General features: G+C 45.8%; 1 protein-coding gene across 2 annotated transcripts in view; it reads left to right on the plus strand.

The window, feature by feature from the left end:
* Window positions 1-27,181, plus strand: part of CNST (consortin, connexin sorting protein) — a 419,866-nt gene that overhangs the window by 306,647 nt on the left and 86,038 nt on the right. For both annotated transcript variants that reach the window (XM_086927348.1, XM_086927347.1), the window contains exons 9-10: window positions 13,303-13,324; window positions 22,265-22,349. In XM_086927348.1, the coding sequence (XP_086783474.1) occupies window positions 13,303-13,324; window positions 22,265-22,349 (107 nt within the window). The remainder of the gene's footprint in view (window positions 1-13,302; window positions 13,325-22,264; window positions 22,350-27,181) is intronic.

Consider the following 27,181-nt stretch of genomic DNA (forward strand, 5'->3'; position numbering starts at 1 on the left):
TCCTGTCTAAAACTAATGGCCTAAAGTGGAAAGCCAACCCTTCTTTAACATAAGTAGTGCCCCCCTGTCGAAGCGGGAGCAGTCAACAACTGCAGATGTACTTGCCCACTCGGTAGCCAGCTCTACAAGACCCCTCCTCAGACCGATGCCTCCTCCCCCCCCCCCCCCCCCCCCCCATTCAGTATATCAACAAGAGGAGTATACACAGTCCCTTCATACATTACATGTCCCATGATCTCTTGCCAGTTCGAGTCCACACATTCCATCCGCTCACTCCAGTTCCGGTTGACGCAGAGAGGCTGCGGGCTCGTCTCCCAGCCGGTTGAGGCTGGCCCTCCCGGCGCCGCCGTGACCCCTCCATCGACCCACCTAGATGAGGCCGGAGACTGGGGGGCCGCACTCCTCCAGCTTCCCTTGTGATTCGGACCCCTCCCCCCGCTGCCGGCTACGCTCTTCCAGCCAGGCATGGGCCTCCTCCGGGGTGGTGAAGAAGAAGGACTTTCCCTCCGCCAAGACCTTAAGGCGCGCCGGGAAGAACATCATGTAGCGTAAGCCACTCTCTCGAAGTTTCCTCTTGACTGCGTCGAATGAGCGACGCTCTTGCTGGACCTTGAGCGTAAAGTCAGGGAAGAAGCGAATCATTGCATCCTCCACACTCAAATCCCCATGTTGCCGTGCAGCCTGCAGGATCGCGTCTCTATCCCTTTAGTTAAGTAACCACGCAATGATGTTTCGTGGCGGTGCCCCCAGGCGCGGCGGCGGGACCGGTGCCCTTTGCGCCCATTCTATGACGAAGAACTTGGACAGTCTCCTGGGTTTTAGGCTGTTCAGGGTAAGGACTTCTAGGAACAGTTCCACACTAGCCCCTTCCATTTTTTCTGGCACACCTACCACCCTAAGATTGTTCCTTCGGGCCCTCCCTTCCTGGTCCTCCAGGCGTGCCGCCGTCTGCCTCTGCTGGTGCGTGAGTTGCTGGACCTGCTGTTGCAGCGTTTTGGCGGTGACCTGAATATCCACAATCGCTGCTTCGTTTTGCGTGGCCTTCTCGGACGTCTTGTTCAGATCTGCACGCTGGAGGGTTAGTTCAATCGACATTTTGTCTATTGTAGACTCTAAAGTAGTGCCAAGGGATTGTATGGCCTGCATGATAGAGGCGAGTGACGGTTCAGGAGATTGGTCAGAAGGCCCCGGATGGCGCATCGTAGCGCCGCCTGGGTCCGCCGTATAGTTATCCATAGTGTTGGATTGTGTCACGGTGGGCTTCTTGGTCTTCATGGCTACAGAGGATAGTAAGCGGCCACCACCGCCCCCCCGCACCTGGTCATCTGCGAGAGGAGCTAGGGCGGCCCACGTCAGTACACTGAGACGCGTTGTCCACGCGCCGGGCCAGGCCACCACGCACGTACCTCACACACCCCGGGGCCGGCCAGCTGCACCCCCGGGCCCCGTGCCCCCGTGGTTTCTGGGTCTCCCCGCCGTCTTCGCTGCCAGAGAGGTGTCTCCGGCGCCCCAACGCTATGGAGGCCAGCCGCCGGACCAGCCAGTCTTGCCACCCTATTGCAGCTCCTCCCGACCTGTTATGCTTGGCCTCTACGTCTACCACTTTAGGCAGGGAGGGGGGGCACCGGTACCACTATTGGAGGGCAGGAGAGGGATTGAGCGCCGACCCCGCCTCACAGTCCAGGGGGCAGCAGCCTCAGGCGCCCAACTCAGCCCCCACCCCGCTCGCCCGCTCCTGTGCACTCCTTACCGCGAGGGTCCAATCCAGCACATAGGGCCCGCACTCCGGCCCTCAAGCTACCCCAGGAAGGGTGATCCAGGCATCCCAGCACTCAGTGGCCCGCTCTCCAGGCCGGGACTCGCAACACCAGAGCCTCTCGACCGGGCAAGTCTATCCTCAGCTCCCCCACTCCCTCGCCGGGGGGCGGGGGGGCAGTTATTCACTTCTCCTCAGAGCTGGGGGGGAGGGTCCAGGGGGCACCGGGCCACCATCCAAGGTCCTCCGGTGCCGAGCGCCGTCCACCGCCGACGTCTCGCGCCTCTGTCCCGGTCCGCCTCACACCCGAGGCCAGTGCTCCGCTGGTGGATCTCCACCCCGCAGGCCGCACTCGCCGATCCCGGGATTTCAGCCCCCCGATGTCGGAATAACCCCAGACAAGGACCGGCCGGCGTCGGAGGAAGGGAGGACTCCGATTCCGGCCCAGGACGTAGTCGGTTCGCAGGATTGATGCCGGATATCAGGGGTCATCGGGATCGCCTCCGGAGCGCCGCACTACTATGCGGCCACCTTGGCTGCCGCCAAACCACGCCCGCCCCCCCCCCCCCCCCCTAGGCAGTATATTTTAAGAGTGATTGGACTTACAAAACACAAACATAGGATTTAAAACATACTATTTGGGTTTGCTATACTAATGAGACTGTATTTCTATCCAAAGCAACTCATGTTTTAGCAACACTAGAATAAAGAAAGACTGGGAAAAAACATAATGCAGTTTGCATGCAGCTCCTTGATATCAGTTCATAGGTCACTGTGCTATATTAGAATTGTAATTTATAAACAGCAAGTAGCAAAAGGATCTTTGTGACAAAAACAGAAACCCACCGAGCTGTGCGCATTAATACAGTTCTGTGATCTGCATGGTACACATTCTTTGTAAAAGATCTTTTAACCCTCTGCGCTACTGTCAAAACTGCTACTAGACAAACTCAGATCTCTCTCCAGCAGGAACATAACATTTAATCACCGCTCTGCTGTAGTAGACCCTTTTAATGCGTTTCATCAAAAAGGGGGAAAGGATCACTTGTCCTGCGAAAAACTCAGGTCTGCAGGTTGGCAACTGGGTGTCTCCCAATAAAATGACCCTCATACACGTGTGTTTCTCTCTTGTTTGTTTTCGTTAGCGGTATATGAGGTGTCCCCGCTTGTATCACACGTGCGTGCGTAATCACAGGGTCAAGTCATTTGTGTGCACCCTCCACCAGGAGGTTTTACCTTAAGTTTTAAGGCAGTAGTGATCGTGGAAAAAAAGTGATTAGGATGGTGATAAGTGGTTTAAAAAATAGTCCAGATATCCAAGAACGAAAAATTTATTAAATTTGGAATCGGGCTATTATTAAAAAGAGGTAAGTTCGTGCAGCTCTGGAATTTGTTATGAATTCTAGCGCACTTAATGGTCTGCTAAAATGGTCGACATGTTTCAGCTATAGGCGACAATTTGTCAGACAGCTTTCTTCAGGACCAGGGAGTGAAAGTGATAAAGAATAAGTGAAAGAATAGGTAAATTATAACCTGATTCTTCAAGTGTTGAGAGGTCTCATTGTACCTGTAAATGAAAAACATACACACAAAATACAAACCAAATGGGAGAATGGGGGAAGGGGGAGAAAAGAACTTGGTAAGGTACAAATATGTACACATTCAAAATCGCTTGATTTCGAATAAAGAAACTGTAAAATGGCAATACTTAGCGCAGAATCACTCTCATTTCATTACCGGTTACATTTAAGAGCACCAATGAACAGTATAGCATAATCACCTCACGCTGATAAGGCATGAGAATGGATGAGTTGACGCCTGAAATGAGAGTGATTCTGCGCTAAGTATTGCCATTTTACAGTTTCTTTATTCGAAATCAAGCGATTTTGAATGTGTACATATTTGTACCTTACCAAGTTCTTTTCTCCCCCTTCCCCCATTCTCCCATTTGGTTTGTATTTTGTGTGTATGTTTTTCATTTACAGGTACAATGAGACCTCTCAACACTTGAAGAATCAGGTTATAATTTACCTATTCTTTCACTTATTCTTTATCACTTTCACTCCCTGGTCCTGAAGAAAGCTGTCTGACAAATTGTCGCCTATAGCTGAAACATGTCGACCATTTTAGCAGACCATTAAGTGCGCTAGAATTCATAACAAATTCCAGAGCTGCACGAACTTACCTCTTTTTAATAATAGCCCGATTCCAAATTTAATAAATTTTTCGTTCTTGGATATCTGGACTATTTTTTAAACCACTTATCACCATCCTAATCACTTTTTTTCCACGATCACTACTGCCTTAAAACTTAAGGTAAAACCTCCTGGTGGAGGGTGCACACAAATGACTTGACCCTGTGATTACGCACGCACGCGTGATACAAGCGGGGACACCTCATATACCGCTAACGAAAACAAACAAGAGAGAAACACACGTGTATGAGGGTCATTTTATTGGGAGACACCCAGTTGCCAACCTGCAGACCTGAGTTTTTCGCAGGACAAGTGATCCTTTCCCCCTTTTTGATGAAACACAATTCAATGGAGTCTGAAAGGATCCTATCTCTCACTCCCCCCCAATTGATTACCTGTAGACCCTTTTAAACCAAGTTATTTTGTAGCACAGTGCCCCCAAACTCAGTACCATGTACTCACCGCCCTAAAAGTCAGCCCGGTCCGAAGCCCAGCTTTTGGTCACCCAAAATAACATGCGCAAGTTTCAAACTTAAAATGCACGTCTTAGAATCATGTAAGAAATCTGTTTTTATCGTCTGACTTTCTTACAGTACTGTTGCCGACTGACAGACACTTTAAAGCACTTGTTGGCAGTACAATACATACATACATGAAACTCATACATCCGAGTTTCCGAGCAAGTCGACCACATATACATAGCAGGTGCTCATGCAGCCTGTGGTAGACAAACATGTAGAAAATCCACCCCGGAAGAGCATCAATCTCCCCCACCTGCCTTGTCACTAGTGAGCACAACACTCCCAGAACACAGTTGAGTGGAATTCCAATTGTAGATCAAATCACTGGCATGTTAAGATTCTGCTCAAGCAACGGGCCCGAATGCAGTGCCACACCCTGACAAAAGGCGCGAAGGAATGAGCTAGGTCACCGAGGGGTCACTCCAGCAGCATAGTTGAGTGAGTGACAGGCCGGATGTTTGCTTTGAGCTCAGGGCCCTGGCAGTGTTCCCATGTACTCCCTCCTCCTAGGTCCAGTAATCTTAATAAAAATGAACACATGATTACCGGCAGCAGAGCTGATTATGCACCCTCTTAACCAACACAGCTATTATTTTTTTTTTTGGGGGTGGGGGGGTCCACTCCATAGACCTCCCCCTGGAACTACACCCCTGAATATCACCTTTAATTCATTTTAGACTATATATAATTCGAGAGTGAGTGTGTCTCTATTTGAATATGTCATCCGTACATGACCACCTAAATTCAAGTTATATTTTGAGATTAAAACCCATCAATTGAAATTTAAAAACGGTGTATTGGCATCTGTTCCTTAATTAAAAACGTAATTCGTAATTCGTTGGACATTTACTGTACTTTGGCACTTATAGTGTGAAATCCTCATCAAACTTATTTTTGTTGGGTGGTATATGGTGGAAACTACGAATGAGAAATGACTGTCACTCGTGTTTAGCATATTGTAAATTAGCCACGTCCTCTGCCTAGGCCCTAACACTACTCCTTCCCCACCCTGCTGTCCTCCACCGCACAGCCAGCCACTAGGGGGCATTGCTGTTGGTTACAGGAGCTAGTAACTGTGGTGGGATCCTGGTGGATCAGTCTGACCACCACCACATTGAGGTTCCTGTTCTGCCTCTGAGGCTTTTGGGCAATTCCAAGGATTCCCGTCTCACAGATGAACAGCAGGGAATCCAGGGAATTTCCGGGGTTTCAGATCACAGAAGATCCCAGACATAAGAGGTAACCTGGGTTTTTCCCCACTGGTTCTTCAACTGCGTGTTTTATAGGAAACAGAATCCCCAGCACTCTGCATTCACCTGGGGTTTCTCCCACATCCCATGGGCGGTAATCCTTCCGTCAGATTGGTTCCCTAAAACATCCAAGGCCAGCGTAGGCTGCGCCTCCACGGGCCACTCGATTCTTAGACTGTGGGGGTTTGGTGAGCTAGGTGCAGAGGCGGGATACCTCTACTATTGCTGCTACCCTTTTCTTCGGCCACCACCTTGTAATTGCTCCAGTCCTCTGGTACCTTGAAGAAGCGAAGCAACCACCTCCTTTAAAGAAGGCATAATTCGAGAAACCTTTTTGTTCTGTGACAACTGCCTCTCCCCTTCCTTATTGAGCAGTTCTGTGTATTTTGAGAACTTGAGTAGTCTGGTGATAACGGACTTTTTATTGGTTGAACAATCCTCAGCAAACCAAGTTTGTGTGGATCAGCACTTGGATCCTTAAGAAGGCGACGTGGGATCTTTGACATGCTTAACAACCAAACAGGTATGGACGTTGCCCTTTTACACACCGAGCTTTTAGTGTAAGCCTTAAAAGATGTACTGATGTTTCTAGACACCAGGCCCTCCTCGCGTGGTTTCACGTTCCCTTAGTCCCGCCTACCAGGACACGTTTCTGTGACGTGCTCTCAGACTCCGAGGAAGCATACTTTGAATCCCAGGGAGAGCTCTTGCTGAACGCCTTATATTACAGCGTGCAGCCGAGCCTGAAAGTAGTGCGAAGCGATGGTTAAGCAAATGTACAAACAAAGCTTGCCATGGAAAGGTACACAGGCCACGGATAAAACACAAAAGATCAGAACATAAAACATCGGAAACTAGATAAGAAAATGACACATTGCACACAGAATTATCTTATATATTTTTTCTATTGGTCACACGGACGATGGAAAGCGTTCGTGTGTTTGAGTTTTACAAAATAAGGGTGATCACCGTGTACATAAATGATTCCTATTGCAGATAGAAGTGTGCTGGCGGTGTTGCAGTGAGGGCAAGCAGCTTCACTTTCTGCTGTGCAGAGACAACTTGTCGTGTTTTGCTTAGTTCGGCCTGCGAGTTGGTGAAAGCATCGCTGTAGTTAGAGCTAGGGTAAGCGTCATATAAAAAGTGGGGGGACTGACAATATGCAAATGACCTCATGATGTCACGTGCGGAACGTGTCTGAAAATTACACTGGGGCACCTTCAGCATATTTCTGTGGGGCCCAGTTTCTTGGCAGGGGGCACGGCTTCCACCCTGTTAAAAGAGTGGGGGGACGCCGTGTACCTGCGTGTACCCCCAACTCGAGCCCTCGTAAGCATGTGTCCCGGGTTTGCCAGGACGGTCCCAGTTTTTAACCAGCTGTCCCAGAAGATTTCAGGAAATTTAGCTCATGTCCCGGTGTTTTTAAAGAGGGTCGACTGAAAACAGCGGGAGGTGCGGTTTTATTTTTTTTACAAAGTAGGGATAGTTACCAGTTTAAACAACAGGCAAGCTACTGGGTTTGGAAATTGCATTTAATGTATGTTCTTACTGCCTGTTCTGTAATTCCCTGCTGAGGAGCGCTGTCATTCTGTGCGCTCGCTTGAAGTAAAATTGCAGTCCTTCTTCTATTGTTGTGAAATGTCCTGTTTTTTGGCTTTAAAATTCTGGTCACCCTTATTAGAGACCTCTTTACTTGGCTGCGATGAGTTCGTTCTAAAAAGCTGGTGCTTACCTGCAGTAGCGTAAATCAGTGACCGGCTGAGCTAAACCTACTACAAACATTACGAGTAAGGTGGATTAAGGTGCAGAGACACGGGGTTTGGGGGAATGGAGTTGTTAGAAATCTCCATTTCCATCCGGTATCCTTGCCGCAGAGATTATGATCTTGAAATGAGAATTACCCGCGGAACAGGTTTTACCAGGTCCCTTTCCACTGATACTCCTTCCTGGCCCTTTTCCGCTGCCCTTTACTAGTTGATTGAGGCAGGTGGTGAATGGCAGCTCGGAGAGGAGATGCTGGGGGTGGGGGTCAGCCAGGTGATTGTGGCCTGGTGGGGGCAGCCACGTGCGGGGTGCGGGATTGTTTTTATCTCTGCCCAGCTGTGCAGGAGGATGGCGGCACTGGGGCAGGAGTTTTGCCCCGCAGGTGCCTGCAGCTCTGTATACAGGGATATTTTAAGGATTTTGGGGGCCCTGGGCCAAAGAGATTTCGGGGCCCCTATTCAGACAAGTTTACATTTCTGATCCCTTTGGCAGGTCACTGATGGCGCATAGACACGCTCGTCCAAATTTTAAATGTTTATATCGAATATTCAGGGATATTGACTTGTGTTTTGAATATTGTAACACAGCAGCAGCTCACTAATATTACTGTAAATAATGTCTGTGACACCCTCCCATTTCCCATATGTGAGGTCCTGATTTGATCTACAAGAATCTTTTTATGTATGTTGCATGAAACATAAACACAACATTTCTCTGCAAAATGACTGTAATAGACTCTCACACATCACCCACATTAAAAATAAATTAATGGAAAACGGTATTCAGGGTCGGACGGGGACAGAATATAGATCTGGGCACCAAAATAAAAGCGACCACATCAATGAATTCAGAAAGCTAAAAAGTATATCTTATTTGCATAGAGGGACCGTTTTGAACAGACCCGCCGCTTGCTGCAAGTAATGTTACTTTAATATCTGAGAAATTAACAGTAAAACTAGAAAAGCAGACCGTAAAACATGTCCACAGACCAAAAAGACCCAGACACTGGCCAATCAGACAACCCATCGGGCACCGCCTGGTTGCCCTATTGACCTGACTCAGGCCCGGGATCTCATTCCTACTCCGACTCCCACCAGGCCTCTCTCATTACAAGGGACCTAGGGGGGAGTGAGTCTTAGTTTGAGATACCCATGTGAGTGTAAAGACAGTAGCGTAGCCAGTGTACCATGGGCCCCAGTTCAAGGGAAGAAATGGGCCCCTTCCTGCTGTTTTAATGATTATAGTCCATCAAAAACAGGGTTCAGAGCCCCCCCCCCCCCCCCCCCCCCCTCGCACGTCACCAGTGGAGCCCACGCCCCTGTATACGCAGCCTGATAAATATCACCAAGGATAATTGTACTCCATAAAAGCTTTAACGGAAGCCTGGTTTAACCGTTTCTGCGCAGCTGCTTTTTCTATGAACCTAGACAGTTTATCAGCTGTTTAAATTGAATATATGATTCTTGAACTTTTAAAATGAATATATGATGTTTTTCCGTTTAAAATACCAGACTTGTCCAACTTTGGAATTGATTCAGAGTTAGAGCTTTCCACCCGTGCAGCAAAGATGCCTTGTTCTTGGGAGAAGTCTAACGTTTCTTCTTTCTCGAGTGTTTTCGTGCTGTCCCGCGAACCCTGAATTCGGGATTAATCACCCTGATGGAAAGCAGTGACAAAGACGTTTACAGATTCCACAGACGGATACAGGGAGCATCAGCAAGCCTTTTGACTGATGTTGAGTAGAGCCAGGCAGTTTTGGAATATAAGAAGTTCTGCCCAAATTTGGATGCGTCTTGAAATTCCAAAGCTCAAAACCTCATAGTCAGAGCTAGAAGGGAGCATTATTGAAATGAGAATGTGGCTGATTATCATTACATTCCAATTTTAAGTTAGTTCGGCATTCCTTTGTTATGGCTATCATTGCACTTGTGGCAGTTATGAGGTCTACATATCTACCTCTGATATACCTATGTCTCCAAATAGGATGACATTTAGGTTTTACTTTTCAATGCACTCCCCAGCACCTACCTCTGATATACCTATGTCTCCAAATAGGATGACATTTAGGTTTTACTTTTCAATGCACTCCCCAGCACCCCAAATATAAAAAAGAAATTTAGAATAATATTTCAAGAAACAGCTTATTTTCTTACCACCACCTCTTATTTTTTTGTGACTAGATTTGTGGTAGGCTTATCCACTCTTCTTCTACCTGCATTTTTAAATAATTTTCCTTACTTGTTTGGTTTCGTGGGAGCTTCCAACTGGGGCACTTGTATGCTCTTGTGACGTGGAACGTGTATCCTATGCTTGCATGGTTGAATGGCAGTCTTGTATTACATTTAAAGATCTGCTTGTGTTTTGTCCATTGTACAGAACTCCCTGTGCATAAGGAAATCCCTTGCACAGATACTACAGCTGGAAAGACCTGCATGGAGTCGAAAGTCCTATTAAACTGTGTATGTGATTGATAGTTGTCAGTTTGAACTACCCTTTAGGATTTTTAGACATCAGCATAGTAGAGCAGCTTTTCTGTTTGCCCTCTTCATCCTCCTCCCTCTGACACCTGCCTGTTTTATATATCTGGGTTAACCCCATCCTCACATTTTTATGTACAAGGTGGGGCTTGTAGCTAGCTATTGGTTTTAACCAGCTTTGCATCAGGAGTGCTGAAAGTCTTTTGGTGAATCCGGATGAACACGCAGATCTAGAGGCCTTTTGAAGAATCCAATAGATCCAGCGGGCGCAGCACTTCTTAGGCCCAGATTGTGAGGTGCCCCTGCACCCCCATTTTTTGCTGTATTTCACCAACTAAATAAGGCCGGGGCCCATTATACATTGCTTGCATTGAGGCCCATACTGCAATTCCTGTGCAACTGCTTTCCTGGTCCTCTTTTTGTTCTGCCTCTATGTAGGGGAATGTTCCTCTAGTTGAGGAATTGATTTTATTTTTCTTCTTTTTTTTTTTTAAGAATTCTTTTTTTACACAACGCATCCGTTCACATATGTAATTTCGCAAACTAGGGGGCATATTATCAACGGCCAGCGATAATTATCGCTGGCCGCGCTTAACGATAATTTTGTTATCGCAGGCTAGCTCTGGAATTTATCGCCCTGGTAGCGCGTTATTAACAACTCGTTTCTCCAGGGCAATAAAAATTCCAGAGATAGCGATGTTATCGCCGTTTTACAGGGAACATCGCTGGTTTCCCAGCGATGTTCCCTGCAAAACGGCGATAACCTTGCTGATACGACCCACAGGGTCGTATCAGCATAATTCACACCAATGTTGGGGATAGGTAAGTCTGCATTTTAGCAGACGTTAGTTTTTGGAGAAAACAACGGTTTTCTCCAAAAACTAACGTGTGCTAAAATGCTGCTCCAGCCTTGTAAATTTCGCGATGTGAGCATCAGCGATATTTGCTAGGTAGTCCATCCGGGGTACGCCCAGTGACGCCCACTTTGCATCTCATTAGAGATGCAAAGGGAGGCGTTGGGAAAAAGGGTGCTAACATGCAATTATGCATGTTAGCACCCTCTTGTTAATAGGCGATAGTTTTATCTCCGCTTTTTTGGCTTTTTAAGCCAAAAAAGCGGAGATAACGCCCTTGTAAATATGCCCCTAGTTTGGCCCTCAGCCAGAAAAGGTACATTTAGTTGGAGTAGTCCCACCATGCATCCCATATCTCATGGTATTTTAGTGGGAGCCACGTACTGTGTAGAATGATTTCTCAGCTGAAGCACGTGTACATCCCCTGTGTTCACAAATTGGGTGGGGGGGTGGTGTAATCCAGTGTCGAACTATGTTGTTTTTCGCCACTAGCAGGCTGATGGTTACTAGATGGGAGGACTCCCAAATGGTTGGCTCCATCTCCTCAATACTCTAAATGGCATGCCTCGGAGTCGGATTAAATGTATACCCACTATCCCTCTAAGTGTTTTCTGAATCATGTTCCAGTATGCAAAAATAAGAGGGCAGCTCCATACCGTGTGAAAAAACCCTGCACGCTTTACAAAGCATATTAGGCAGTGATTATCGTTCCTCCAGCCAATTGACCGTAACTTATTTGGGTCTTAGTAGACACAGTGGAATAATTTAAATTGGATTAGTCTAAGCTTAGCTGATATGGCTAAACAGTGAGCGGCCATCTTGGCTTGTTGCCACTCTTCCTCTGTCAGTGGGCCAACATCCTAATGCCACTGGGCTTGGATACGTATGATGGGATCGAGTGTGTGTACCACCAGTGATCTATAGATATGGGAGATCCCTTTTTCTCCCAGGCATTCAATTGTCACCTTGGGTTCAAGCGAGTTGAACTCCAGTACATGTTGTGGGAGGGATTCGTATTGTGTCAGAGCGATCGGAGCTGTGAGTAGCAGAAGAATTGGGTTTTGTGTAATTGGAATTCTATGGACAGTATGTCAAAGGACTAGTGTCCAGACATTCCCTATTTTGAAAACTCTGATTAAGCCCCAGGCCGCAAATTGCTTTTGCCCCGAACCTTGGGTACGCAGAACCTTCCCCATAGTGGTGTTTCATTGGTAATGGTCTTATGCTATTTGATAAACTTGAGGGCATTGTCCCAACAGATCAGGGGGCCCCTTGGGTGTCCAATAGCTGCTTGGGGACTGATGAGCCATAGAACCAGTGCTTAATTTGAGCTGGGATATATTCTTTATTCGTTTGCACTTAGTCACTCCTTAGTTGTTGTTAATATGTTGTATGCATGTAGCAAGAGACTCACGTTGTGCTCCAGCCCACAGGAACTTACTGAGTGATGCTTTGATTTTGGTGAAGTGGGATGGGGTTATGTTATGGTATAGGGAATGTTATGCAGGATGAACTAGAATCATGGCCGCTTCGCCATTTTTAACCACATGCGTGCGGCGGTTATTTTTGCGCTGTGCAGCTTTTTTCTAAAAGCCGTGTTACATGACGAGCTCAGCTCGTCATCCACACACGACCACCGTGGCTGATGACGAGCTGAGCTCGTCATCAGCAGCGAAGGGGTTAATGAAGGTTCCTCGGCCCGTGATTGTGAATGGGAATTTATCCCAGGCTGGAGGATCAATTTTTAAGATGTGATTTTTAAAATGCTTTTTTTTGTTTGTGAGACTTTTTCACAAGTCGCACCGTTTTAGTATTTTGATTACGACACAATCCACAGAGGCTTTGGCAGCACTTGTAAGGCCTATACATGAAGCCAAAAACATTATTGAATTGTTTTATTGTGTACTGACTGACTCCCCTATTATTTCCAGCTTGTGCGGTGTACGCCCCAAGAATCCAATGTGGATACTGTTCTCGCGCAGTCTCCAAATATTGCAGTTACACGAAGTATCACCTTGAAGTCTGTGCGGTTGTGGGCTTTTGAGACATTGCTTGCCTCGAGACCCGTCGCACCGTGTTTGTGTGCGAGTGCGCCTGCGCATCAGAACTGAAGGCGGCATTCTCGGCTCCTTCGTGAGAGCGGCCGGGATCCTGTCTGCGGTGCACTATCAGTCCGGTTAATCACCTCTACCTCCCTTTGCAGGTAGTATGCATATTTACTGCCCAGGCTAGCTCCTTTCACCAGCATGTTACTGCGTGTGCTGTGATCATTGGCCGTGTCATGATGTCAGCACGTGGCACAGCCACGCACTTTAAACTCTGCCAGGGCAGTGATAAGGTTTCAGCGCTGGAAATATTCTGCGCTAATATTAGAGAGTCACTGCGGATAGGCAAAGTCATGTTCGTGAGGCAGTATTTACATTTGTTTTAGACCATTGTGGCTGAGACTGACTATTTACTTTGTTTCTTTCCTTTCTTGTCACAGGCCTTCTGTATTTAAGCGAAAGGTAAGACATTCTGTTTATTTGGATGGGTATTTTTTTTTATAGTTAACATGGAGTGTCTAGTTATACTTTTATTCAAAGATGACTCGAGAAAATGTATTGGAAACCAGTTTTCATCCCTACCTTTTTCCAAGCCGCCTCCCCACTGCTTGAAATGTTGGAAGCTTGCATGAACAGTTGATATGGGTATTAGGGTTGCACACATGCCTGTGCTGTACAACGTTTTAATCTCAACTATGCGACAAAGAGACAGCTTTTTCTCTTAACGGTGCGTTTTCATAACGTGCTTAATGTCGAATTTTATTTTGGCAAATGTCTCTTGTTGTTTGAAAAGTGTAGAAATAAGAACGGGATTTTACAAACTGTACACTAATATAGTTTTAACTAAATTCCGAGCCCAGGACATGCAACTTGTCGGTTTTCCCCTCCTCAAAATGTTGTTATCGATATTTCATTTTAAATTAACACGGTAATATTGGAAACAAATGTAACGTTTTTATAATGTGAAATGCCTGCATTGGTATCCACTAAAGTGAGTAAAAAGAGACTTGTATCTTCCCACCACTTCTTCCATGAAGAGACGCAGCCGATTGAGGCCTACATGTGATATTGAGAGATGGTGGCTTTATTGGCGGTAGACATGGTTGGGAGTTCTGAGCTGGGCCATGTGCCTTCCATGAAAGATTACAGCTGTCAGTTATGCCGTGCTGCCATCGGGCAGTTATGGGGAATATTCTCCACTCTCACGTTAAGAAGTACCTCTGAAAACATTTGGGTTCGGCCTCGTCGTGTCCTTGATGCTAAATAAGGTTTAAGGCATATCCAAAATAAGACGGTTCTTTCCTTATCTTCTGTTGGGTTACTGACTGTCCATACGCTTCATGAAGCTTCTCTTGATATAGATTTAATCTCCGTAGATTATTGCTTGATTTGTTTGGTCCACTTGAAGCACAGGCGGTATCCTTCTCCTTTCCTAAAATCCAGACTGCGGTGGCATGCCTGTTTCTAAACCAAAGGATGAAACCGGATTCTAACAGATTTAGTTGCCAAATAAGACAAGAATTTGCAATGCAATAGGTCTCACATTTTTACGAGAGTTTGAGCAATTGGCATTGTAAATGACAATGGCTTTTATTTATGTTGTTGTTAAAACAGATAAATTAAAGGCATTGTTATTTACTATGCTAATAGCTTAAACTCTTGCAAATGTGAGACCGATTGCAAATGTGTTTGTGCTATAAATCTGTTTTTAAAAAGCATTAGGAGAGAGCATGTCCAGCCAGCAACTGTAGGTAGGACAAAGCTATTTGAGAAAATAGTGCTCGAAGGCTGTAATTCAAGCCTACCGAGTAACAACACACGTAACCGGGGGTGTCGCCACGGGAGGCTACAAAATAGGGCAAGGAGGTACTACAAAGGCTATTGACCAATGAACAGCCACAATTTACAATGGACAAGGACACAAGCCAATGAAAAATATGGGCGGAGAGTGGGCGGAGCTTCGAGTCCTTACCTGAATACAGCATGCCTCGCAGCACATGCACTGCCCAGGCTTGAACTAAAAACTACCTGATTTCAGACCTCTCTTCTAAGTGGCACTGTTTCTTCCAGAAAGCTGCTTCAGAACTGCTGTTCAAGCAGTCGTACTCTTACATCTGGTTTGTGGTAACCCTCTGCCCCTTGGCTTCCCAGACTCCACACTGGCACCCCTGATGGGCATCCTGCACGCAGCTGCATGTGTTACCCAGGACCAAAAGAATGATCATCTCATCACATGTCTCCCTTTCGGATGGCACTGTACTAGCCCCCTCTCAGGCCCACACTATCTTGAAAACCAGCTTTATCCTTTACAAAGCCATCCCCACCAGCACCCCATTTGTCTTGCAGACAAGCTCACCATCTCTGGCAGTTCTCTGCTCTGCACACCTGCAGTTTGGAGACCATCGGACTGCAGACTAAGAAGTGAAAAAATAAAACTGGCAGCAGGCCTATTCTATATATGCACACAGGTTCTAGAATAACATCCTCATATCATTCAGGACAGCACCAACGCTGCTCCAATTTAGGAAACAGTCCAAGATGCACCTCTTTGAAGAACAGTACATTTCAGTGCATTAACCAACCTCAATCACCTAACCACCTTTCCTTTCACTTCTTGACTTTATGCTTGTCTTTGTTCTTGTGCAGTGCTCTGCTGCTTTTTGGCTTGGTTTGCACTGCAGAGATGCCACATGCATACGTACCATATAAATCCTTTTGTGTCTTGTGTTTATAATTAAGGTTAAATGTTAAATAATAGCAGTTAAAAATAGCTAAATAAATTGACTTGTTGACCAGTGTTAAACTAATGAGCCATGCCTGAGTTATGGCTTTTTGATGGCTATTATTGAGGTTGATTTGTTCTCTTTAATCTGATCATTGTTCTGTTTCTTTCATTTAAATACAATGGTTTGGAGTTACAACGAGGAGTATCCCAATACCTGCTTCAGAATGCAAATTCTGCACAATCATTTTTTTTTTTCTAAGGGTAGAATGTTCGTTTTACTTTGGAACGTTTTCAGTTGTTAGAAGTTGAAATCCGTGGTGGGTGTGGTCATGACAAGGACCTAGAAGATGTGTCCTCACTGAGCTGTGGGTGCCTGGCCTGCTGTATGGCCCCTATTAGTGATGTTGCGTCACTGGCGAGGGAGCACCCGTTGAGACTGGTCTGGAACAGTTTCAGAGTTTAGTGATTACTCCACGTCCATAAGATGACTTCCTTCTCCACATAGTGCAGTGTTTCAAGACTGCAACCTCCATGGTGGACTGTGCGTTCTCTAGATGGATCACATTGTGTGTATGGTTTAATCAACGCAGGAGCTGAGCTGGCAGTGGCTATACACCTAGAGCTGATGCTTGGGCCCCATGGTGTTGTGCCTTTGTCCCCGGAGGCCTAGCCTGTTTGTGCCAACTTTGCAGTGCCCCGTGTCGGAGTAGTAGAATGTAACTGGTTCTGGCTGGGGCTCACTTTGGATTAAGAAGCAGTCCCTCTGGGTGAGCTCAGGAACCAAGCCTGCACACTGCTCAATGTGTCCTTGATACATGGCTAAAAGTAAAGACAATCTGTGACATCCCAACCAACCGGGCTTTATTAAACCTAGGTAAACACTAGATAATCAACCGTCACTGAGTTTCTCGGAGGCTGCATCTCTTAGCCACACCCACATAGTCCTTCTCTTGTTAGATACGAAGAGGAGGATGGTTGACAGGTCCTTGCTACACACACTCTTGCCACAAACGAAGTTGGCATCAACCATATAATCCTGTTATGGCCAGTTTTGTGGGTCAGTTGAATGGATCAATGCCTATGGTTCAGTGTTCTCCCCTGTCAAACTCTATAGCGGTAAGAGGTAAGGCTGTGCCATGTCGCCACTCTTGACTGGATCTCTGGTACAGCAAATACAAGTTAATCCTGTTAATCAGTGAGTGTTGATATGCTCGGAGGCATACAAGTTGGTTGTTTTTGCTGACAAAGTCATCTGTGTTCTGTCAAACCTTGATCATTCCCTGCCGACACTGGCAAAGGAGTTGGAGTTTTTTTCCCCAGGTATTAGCTTTTAAAGTGATTGTAAGTCTGAGACCCAGGGAATCTGCTTGCGTTGTCCGCATTCACGAGCATGGCTTCTCACTTCACCAGGCCCGCTCAGTTACCAGTGGTTTAAGATACCATTTGCAATGCACTAACAGCCTATTGACAGATCTGTACCTGTAGGGCAGGTTACAGAAATCTTGGTTTAGGCCCGGTGCTTGTATACATTTGAATGTCTACCTTTGGCTTATATATTTAATCCAGACATTTCTGCTAAGGTACTTAACAGGTATTACATTCAGTCGAAACTATTCTTGTTCATACTGTTCAACAAATTCTAAAAGTATCCAAATCCACACTGTTGAGAGCGATTTCCAATGAGGGTCTGGCTTTCCCACATTTAGAAAAAGACATCCATGCTGCCCAATCAGATCACTCACAAATGTGTCCAGCTACACTGATGGCAGTCTTCTAGGTCTTTGCAAGGCGAGGCTGTTTTAAATTCAATGAGAGTTACACTGATGCACTGGGTCATTGTAGTTGGGAGAGGGAGTGGCACCACATTACCGTCCACTGTGGCTAGGCTCGTGTCTTGCACAATCCAGTGTTAAAATAAAATGCGTCAGGAAATCCAAAAAGCAAAAATGCTTATAATGCAAACATTGCAATCGGCACAGCAGATAAACAAGTGTCAATTGTCATTTCAGCCGACCAGAGCTCTTGCACAAAAAGCCAGTTGACGCATGTAGTGCTAAAATGCTTTCAGTTTTTACAGCGTTTTCTTTCATTACAAGTCTATGGAGTATAAACATGTGACAGAACTTGTTACTTTAACAAAACTAATCTAATGAGCCATGGCAGGATCTTCTCACGGTGAAAGTGCAAGACATCCTTGAAGCTAAGATACAAATACATAAACACGCTGCTGATTTCATTCTTTCCTTAAATCATTGTTCTGGTCGTTCGCATTGAAAGCGAGGCTATGCTTTACTACAAGATGCAGGAAATGTCCAAATGGACTATCTCAAATAAAATGGCTTCTAGACCTACTAGAGTTATGGGACTTAGCAGGCATATTGAGGCTAAGGGGCACATCAGATTTAAAAAAAACATCATCATGAACATTTGATTATAAAATATATCAGTGAATGTTGTGCTGCAGGGGCAGGAGGTCTTAACTTTAAAGCAATAGGAATACATGATTATATTTTCACACCAGCTTTTTCCCCAGTTGTCCAGAATAGAGGCTATGGTAGAAAGATTTTTAGACTCTGAATTTATTTTGGGCCACTATATGATAAGGGCAAAATTAGAGCAATCAGTTCTTGTCCTCAGGCCGGACGCCTTCATAGTGCTGATGCTTATTGAATCTCGCAGCTACTGCACTAGGAGAGCCAGAAGGAGGTAAGACAGGGGCACTTTGTACGAAGTTCCAAGGAGAGGCGCTTCCAAAATGTAAGGTTTCTGGAGACATTTGATACACCTAAACCACCTTATGTGTTAACATGGGAAGTTGAACTGGAGATAGAAATATCAGAGGATTCATGGATTAACATGTTCTGCAAAGCGGCAACCTTTTCGTTGTTCTTAAAATACAAGAAAAACACATATTGGATATCGTGAGGTGGTACCTGACACCTGTACATGAAATGACAATGTTGGGGTCCTCTGAAGAATGTTGGAGGAACTGTTTAGAGTGGGATGCAGTGGCACATATATAGTGAACCTATGGGGCCATTCACTTGTTCTGGTCCAAAGTGCTAACTCATCAAAGCCAGCACATGTGTGGAGCTCTTGAAGAACCACTTTGTGTTATTGTTTGGGGATATGGGTGAGGATTCAAACTACCAATTTACCAGTCAAATTATTGACCCATGTCAGAACCCCTTTCAGAGGCTACTGGGCAAGCAGGAGATCCTGGTCCCAACCACTGGGGTTTGGTCTTTCACACCTGATGTCCCAGCGCCTGACCTACTATGGGTCCGGAGTAACCCGGCAAAGTATTTCCCTTCCGCCACTTGACTGCAAGTAGTAGCCCGAGCCAAGTAGCCAAAGGCTTATCGTGGGGAGGTAGGTGCAAGGTACAAGGTACAATACCCACAATGACCCCCCAACAAGAGAATTTCCCAGTCCAATAGTGCTCTTTAGTGTTAATAGAAGTGTTTATTATACCTGATAAACACAGCACACTAAATCCACACAAGTAGTCACTGAAGACTAGCACATTCAGTCTCGTCTGGGTAGAGATTCCCCTGGCTATCCTCTCTTTAACCCCCTTGCCTCCTCCAGCCAATACTCTGTGGCTGTGGAAATGTTTAGGAGGTGACTCTAGGTGCTTTCCACACTAGTGATGTGCATCAGTCTGACTTTGCCCTTCAAATTTTTTGAGCTCTCCGGGTGGTAAACTGCTGAGCTCAAACAAATTTCAGACAGGCTTGGGTCCCTGCTTCCACCATACCCTAATCGCTGCCTTCAGAAGAGTCCAGTAGTAGGGGTCCTACTCTCCCCGCAGTCCACAATGAGCAGCTTGCACTGCGTCCGTCCCACGATCAGCAGGGTAGGTGTGCTTAGGCAGTCGCAGACAGTAACAGCTTTCTGGTGCTGCAGCTCCTTCGCAGTTTCTGCTAGTGAGTTCAATGAAGCAGCAACGCCCCTGCAGGTGGCTCTGCACTTGTTTTCGAGTCCCTTCTCTGTTTGCAGGGACTCCTACGACACAGTGATGGCCCCACTTATCATAGCGGCCCTCTCCTGGCATACAGACATCACTGCTATGGGCGACCATCATAATCGGTCTGATCCCTCGGGTGATGGCTTCAACTGTCTCCGTAGCCTTCTTCTGGCATATGGGGGTCACAGACATTGGCTCAATTGCTCAGGCATGGTTCAACAGCCTCACTGGCGATGGCCACAGCAGTCCGATTGGCCCCATCCTGGCACGCAGGGGTCACAGACATGGGCGATGACCTCAGGGAGTGGCCTGCAACTTTTCGGGGCTTGCCGACTTCTGCAAGAGAAGTGGACAGTTCTTATACAACACTGGTTGCAAGTGGACCGGGCACCTCACTGTGCTTACTGGGATCCACTCCCAAGGACCCCCTCTGTGCCTCGCTCTTTCCTCCTTTTCACAGGGCACACTTATCTTGGCAGGCGGGCAGAAGGCTGGTGCTCCAGGCACAGGGTTTATGTTCTTGGCTCCTTGATGATGGCCCCTCACCCAGAAATGAGACTGGCAGATCTTGGGCACCTGTCCTGGTTCCAACAGCAAGAAGTCTTGCAGTCTTCCCTCTGCTGATGAGACAGTGCTGTTCAACACAGTATGGCACTCATATTCCCATCTTTATAGTCCAGATCCAGACACATGGGAATTCGTTCTGTTTTTGCACTGCCCTTTGTCAAAAGGACAGTCTGCCACAGCAGGAATGGATCCAATTCTGAGTGACCCACAACACAGTCCAAGGAGTAACTGGGGATCTACCTGTCTATCAGCCTCCACTGAAATAGGCCTCATAAAGGTTAAAAAAAAACTAAGACTTTCTCTATCAAGATTCCCTGGTAGTGCCAACCTTATCAGTTCCACCACCTCCCTGATAATGAGCCCAGGCCCCACTGATCAGTAAATCTTTCTGGGATGATAGTCCTCTCCCTTCAGTGGTGTATATGTGTGTGTGTCACGCCCCAACCCTCAGGAATGTCAGCAATCCACATCTCTTCTCTGGGGAATGCAGTCATCACTTCTCCCTGCCCCGGGCCTCCAAAGCGGAACCCACAGACCTCCATGATTTGTACCATCCATAGTCCAACACCTGCAACCCAGCGAGCACAAGCATCACACACTGTCCGGCCCTACACATAATACATGCAGGTCAAGGATACGTTTAATGCAAAGCCACAGACCTTTATATGAGTGGACCACTAGGCCCCACTCCAGTGATAAAGGTTAAAAGCACTTAACACTTGACTGATTCTACTTAACACCAAACTGATATGTTGCCACCACTGTGCTTGTGTCACCTAACTCCAGGTAAGGGCAGTAGCCCTATACTCGAGCAACCTCCAGGTCTACGCAACCTACATTACTGTGAGACAGGCCTAGGTCATGGCACACATGCATGATCCCTGTGCCCCTGAACAAAAGTCAAGTACCAGAGATGCAGAAATCCATGCACCTGGGGCACTCGGGGAAGGGGTGCATGTCCACCACCATGCAAGGAACTTTACTTCCCAGCAATCCATAATATTGCCATGCTAATGGTTACCCGCAGTGCTTAATTTGTAAAATAATTATTGCCAGTGCCCAAAGCGATACTCAGAAGCCCGTGAACGGTGCTATTAAGCATCAAATACCAATGCTGGTAGCCCTGAATACACCTCTGGCATCTTTAATCCACTTCCGACACTTCCTGCTCCTTTATATAACTCTTAAAGGTTTCCGCTTTCTGCCTTAATGACGATTTTTGCATCTTTCTCTTTCCTACTGCTTTCACATGTCTGTTTTCCGTCTCTTGCTTTTGGAAAAGTCTGATGAGAAAAAATAATTGCTGGTCCCCAACAATTCTTTCTGGTGGCTCCCCACCCGCAATAACTGGTTCAAATTGAGCGCTGGTTACCCGGCTCACGATAGCCCGTGCCTGGACGCAGACTGGGTCAATATAGACAGTGGGGAATCTGGCTGCTATTGTCCTTGATCGAAAGAGTATATTTGAGGAAATAAAATGTGGCCTCCTTTTGAATTTGCCTAAAAAAATGTGCATCGTTGCAACAGAGGCTCCGGATAGGTCAGAGGTTATGTGTAGAAAAGGTATATACCAAACAGGTTCTCTCTTGAGCTATTTCTTTCTAAGTGGTTGCACATATGGTTTTGATTCTCTGTCTTTTATACAATGGTGATTGAACTGTACTTTTCCCCTGCGTCTGGTTTATATTTGATCGCACTATGCACCTTTGTTACATTGCTTTACATGTTGTATTGTGATATACTTTTAAACCATGTTAGTTAAAGAAAGGACAATTCATCTTTTCACCTCTGTACCCCTGAAATACTTCATAAAAATAAAGTTGTAAAACATAACGTTGGAACGTGTGCTCTACATTTTGAATGTATGTCCACATTTGAAATTTGTGATGAGCCACTGTACGTGAGTGAATGGATAGCTTGCTCCTTAAGAGTCCTGGAAGAACTAGTATGTATGTGCCACCAAGCACAACTTCCAACACATAATTGAGAACAATATAACACTGGGATTTAGGTGATTAACTGTGCACATCCTCTCCTCCAGTCTTCATCTGTTCCAGGTCACTGTAAGAGTAATGCTAATTTAATACAATTGAAAATTTGTAGCTGCTTCATAACTGATTCATGGTTTCTTATTTTCCAGCATATAGCCCCAGAGAAGATTGCCTTGTTTGGTACTACTGAGTTTGGAGACCAGAGAGAAAAAGTGGCTGCTGCTTGCAAATCAGGTAAAGCTTTAGAGTGTTATCAAGGGAGAAAGATGGATGTCCGGAGTAAGACTGGAAAGTAGGGAAGGTGTACACCTCTCAGCAAGAACATTTGGCTACCAAATTTGCTGTTTCCTTCAGTCCATAAAATTATTTGGACTAGATGTATATTGGGTAGTTTGTACTTTGATAATTGCTGAAGCCTCTTTACTTGCCATTTTCTGTCAACACACATTTTGAACACTGGAGCCACCTAACTTGCCTCAACACTAAAAGTGCCCCTGTAACTTGATGTAATAATGCATTTCTGGAATTGCACTGCAGCATCCTTTACATAAGTTAGAAATAAATGCTGAAGGTCAACAGTAAGTTAAAGGCCACTTTTCTCTCAATCTGATTTTGTAGCTGGGTTTGCAGAACAGAAGGCTGCTGCCGGCACCCTTGTCTTCTTTGTGTCCTTGAGTAAAGTAGCAGAAGTTACCCTCTATCCTTAAAAATCCTGTGACCACATTCGCACGTATGTTTACAGTTTTGTTCATTTCGTTGGTGAAATCCTTCCTGACATTTTTTATTAATTCCATGTTAAGTTACTTCTCTCATATGTGGAAATTGGAAAAGTTGAAATGAAATCTCTTTGATCTATAGAACAAATGTTGTTTCCTGTTTTCGACAGTACAATGCCTGACTAACCTGGAATCTTTCTTAAGTAAACAATCTGATTTATTGATCTCAACCATCTAAACATGCAGGCATTAAATGCTGCATTGAAGAACCTTACATCAATATATCACATAAACAGACAATAGTAAAAAAAAAAAAAGGCGAACAACAAACTAAAACAAAGGATGAAATCTAAATAATGAAAATATAATTCAGTTTATTTTAGAAATGCAAACATTTAATGAATAGAAAAAGGCAGTAAATCAATCATTAGCTTTATTTAAGCATTGAATATGATGAGAAAAGCAAATGCATAATAATCATACTTAATTTTAAAACCATGAAAGCATTATATTAAAATCCTGGCCCTATATCCTCTTTAGTTCAAAAGACCATATTACTCTTAACACAAAGAGCGCTTTTAAGAAATGAGCTAACTCTAAAACAGATCAGAGATCAGCTCAGAGTCTGCAAATACGATGGACAACGCATCTGCCATCTAATATACCTAAGCTTAAATCTAGTTTAGAAAACTGTCCCATGTGCTAGTCACAGACTCCAGATGCGGCTCAAGCACTAGAGTGGTTTGGATTAAAATATAATCCCTATTCTGGATCTTTATTAATTCTCCTGCTTCCCTTTCTCGATGTCTAATTTTTATAAACAATTGTTTCGGCTGGGATCAGTCGTCCTTACGCAGCCTTTCCAATCCAAGGAAGCAATTCGGCCTGCCCAATAAACAACACATACACTTGACATAAACCAGCTACGGTATTTGGAGACCCATGTTGCAAGATGGACACTCCTCTATGATATCCCTATTAAACAGGGCGTGAGGATTGTTCCATGCAGAGCACCACAGTAGCAGTGGGGCCAAATTACCCTGATCCAAATTCCTGAGGTGGTGCCTCATAACAGCAGCAAAGGAACAAATTTGCTACCTCCTCCCTTTTATAGACTCTGCGGATTGCCTAGCATTGCAAAATGCCAGTGGGTTGGACACATCCCTAGTGATGGAAGTCCCTCCCTTCGATGCTGTGCTAAGGAATGCAGCAGAAGTGTTGGAGCTACCCCTACATACCTTGGAAGCCAGGTAGCAGAAGTCCTGCAGCCTGCAGCCTGCTATGGCGACATCAGAGTTCTTGCTTCCATTTAAGGAAGCCCTGCTTAATCCCATTAAGGCAGCTTGGGACAAACCCGCCTCTGCTCCAGCTGCAAACTGTTTGGTTGCAAGGCGATATAGGCCAGCTCAAGGAGATCCTGCTTTTTTCTTAGCTCATCCTTCACCAGAGAGTTTGGTGGTGCAGAATGCGTCCTGCACTAGACAGCAGAGAGGTTTTCCCTTTAACACCTCCAGATAGAGAAGCCAAAAAACTTGCAGGCTGTAGCAAATAAAGTATTCTCTGCCAACAGTTTAGCCCTAAGGTTCGTTAACGCTGCATGCCTGCTCACTAGTTAATGCTATGCCCCGTGGGAACTGGTGAACATGGTGGCGCAGAGCTGAATAGACCACTCACTTAAAGTAACATTTTCTTGTGAAGATCATTGGACTTGGTGTACTCTGTGGCTAGGGCCATTGTCTCCTCAGTAGCTTTGAGCCACACATGGCTAAGCGGCTAAGCACCCCTGGATTCTCTAGGAGCATATCAGCCAACCTAATGGATATGCCATTTGAAGTCTCTTGCTTGTTCTGGGATTAGGCTGCTTTAGCCTTAGAGAGGTTCTAGGTAGGAATGGCAACTATCAGGTCATTGGGTGACAATCTCCAGCCCTACACTACAGGCAGTTTAGGAGGTTTTGAGCCTTTTCAAAGTGCTTTGCCTTTTGTCAGAATTGGCCCTTCCAACAATTCCCCAACCGAGCCAATGTTTGCAGCAGTGCAGGATTGGAGGCAAGTGAAAAGGCAGACAATCCTATCACCCTTCCTCATCCTCTCCTGGAAATCCACTTTTATGTTCCATTGCAATAACACACATGACAAGGTGGTGCGTTGCTGTCTTCTGCATTTCTGCAGGTCTAGAAAGCTATTACCTTAGCTCCCAAAGATTATAGAAACAAGCATTTGCAATGCAATATGTCTCGCATTTGAGAGTTTGAGCTTTTGGCATTGTAAATGATAATGCCATTTATTTATGTGTTTGTTTTTTAAAACAGATAAAAAAGGCATTGTCATGAACAATGCCAATAGCTTAAACTTTTGCAAATGCGAGACCTATTGCATTGCAAATGCTTGTTTTAGTACTGCAGGCTTTTTTTTAAAGTTTTAGTCACTACTCAAAATGAAATCCTGTTTATCAGCGTTGCCAGTGCTCCTTTATGTTTCATGCCCTAAATGAAACACAATGTTGTAAGCAGATTGCTAAACAGCATCTCCAGCCCCGATCACAATGTTTCACTTCATGCTGGAGAATGGGGACCCTGTTTTCATGCAGCGCAAAGACGGGCTGAACTAATGCACTGACTGAGGTCTGTCAGCCTCCGAGGTTCAAAGCATTCTTTGCAACAGTCCGCTGTGTCAAGGTATTGCCATGTATACAGCACACACTCTGCAACAGCAAGTGTTTTCAAAGTTGGGGGTGACTTCCCAAACTTTCCAGAGGTGTTCATCGTGTTTGGTGACAGCGTATTTATGCTGACAGCCAAATAAACTGGTTGTGTGGTTGTGTGTGTGACTGGTTGTGTGTGTTTTGTTGTGTTCGTGTGTGGTTGTTTTTGTTTGTGGTTGTGTGTGGTTGTATGCATATGTTGTGTTCGTATTGCCATGTGTACATCACACACTCTGCAACAGCAAGTATTTTCAAAGTTTGGGGTGACTTCCCAAACTTTCCAGAGGTGTTCATCGTGTTTGGTGACAGCGTATTTATGCTGACAGCCAAATAAACTGGTTGTGTGTGTGTGTGTGTGTGTGTGTGTGTGTGTGTGTGTGTGTGGTTGTGTGTGTCGTGTGCATATGTGGTTGTGTGTGTGGTTGTGTGATTGTGTGTGTGTGGATTGTGGTTGTGTGTGTGTGGGCCTGCAAAGCGCATCCAAACTCAACCTCCAAGACAATTTGGAAGGGGCATCCTACATCAGCCTGGCAGATAATCTCTAAGTACTGCATCCCTGCAACCCTCAAGACTCCATGCCCAGTGTGTACCCCCTCAGTACCCAGGACACCCAACTACACGGAACTGAATGCACCCTGAGAGTGGGGCTCTCCCTTCGGCCTCCCAGAAAGCCAGGAAGAAGGCTCCACAACATCCACCTGTGACTGGAGTATTGAGGTCAAAAGTGATTCAGACTTGTGGGTGGATCCGGCTTTAGGCGGGCCTTCAAACGACACCACGGGGAATGGCAAGATTGACTAACTGCTCGACGAGCTGCTGCTGAAGTGGATGGGGGGAGCCAACGGAATGCATTGTCTTTGAACAGGGGGGGTGAGAGAGGAAGCGCTAGTGACATATTTTATTGAAATAAACAAGCCTCAAACTAACACTGGAGTGGAATGGCAATAGAAGCCTTGCACCAGTTGGTACCAGATGTGAGAACGTAAGTTTTGACGGAGGAGAGAGAAGCAACTCTCCAGTGCTCTGGGGATTGCAAAAGTACTTAAAAGGACTGACAGGGTTGGGTTGTTGGCCACTGTCTCAATACCCAAAGTCTGGTTCCCCTACAAGACACGTAATAACGAGACGTAGGGCTGACGGGGTTTCGGACGAAGCGAAACAGAAAGTGCTGTGTAAGAAGTCGTGGTTATGCGGAGGGGAGGCTGTGACAACTTTGCAGCTGTTAAGCGAACACGCGGGTAATTCAGCGCTTAATTTGTACAAATAAAGTGCAGGGGGGTCAAAGATTGTCTTTGAGCCCCAGCACTGCTGAATACCACGACCGCCTAGTCTTGATTGCACAGTGTGCCTCACTCAGGGTCTTTATCCCTGCTTTCTTTCTGTCTTCCTTTTTCTTTCTCTTTTCTGCCCTGGGTCCAAGTATGATGATGGTAACAAAACCGTGTACCCAGCAATGTCAGGCGGCGTACGCCACTTGAGACCGCTGTACAAATTAAGGACTCCGCCGCGGTCTTTTGAAGACATGCACCGCCGTGTTTCCCTTCCTAAGTTTCTAAATCTTCTCTGGCCCTCCAGTGCCACCTGCTGCCCACTGCCTGCAAATGATGTCCAAAGAGAAACAGAGCATAGTGTGCGAACAGCTTGCGG

The sequence above is a fragment of the Lissotriton vulgaris genome, chromosome 6 (assembly GCF_964263255.1).
Source record: "Lissotriton vulgaris chromosome 6, aLisVul1.2, whole genome shotgun sequence".
Taxonomy (NCBI): Eukaryota; Metazoa; Chordata; class Amphibia; order Caudata; family Salamandridae; genus Lissotriton; species Lissotriton vulgaris.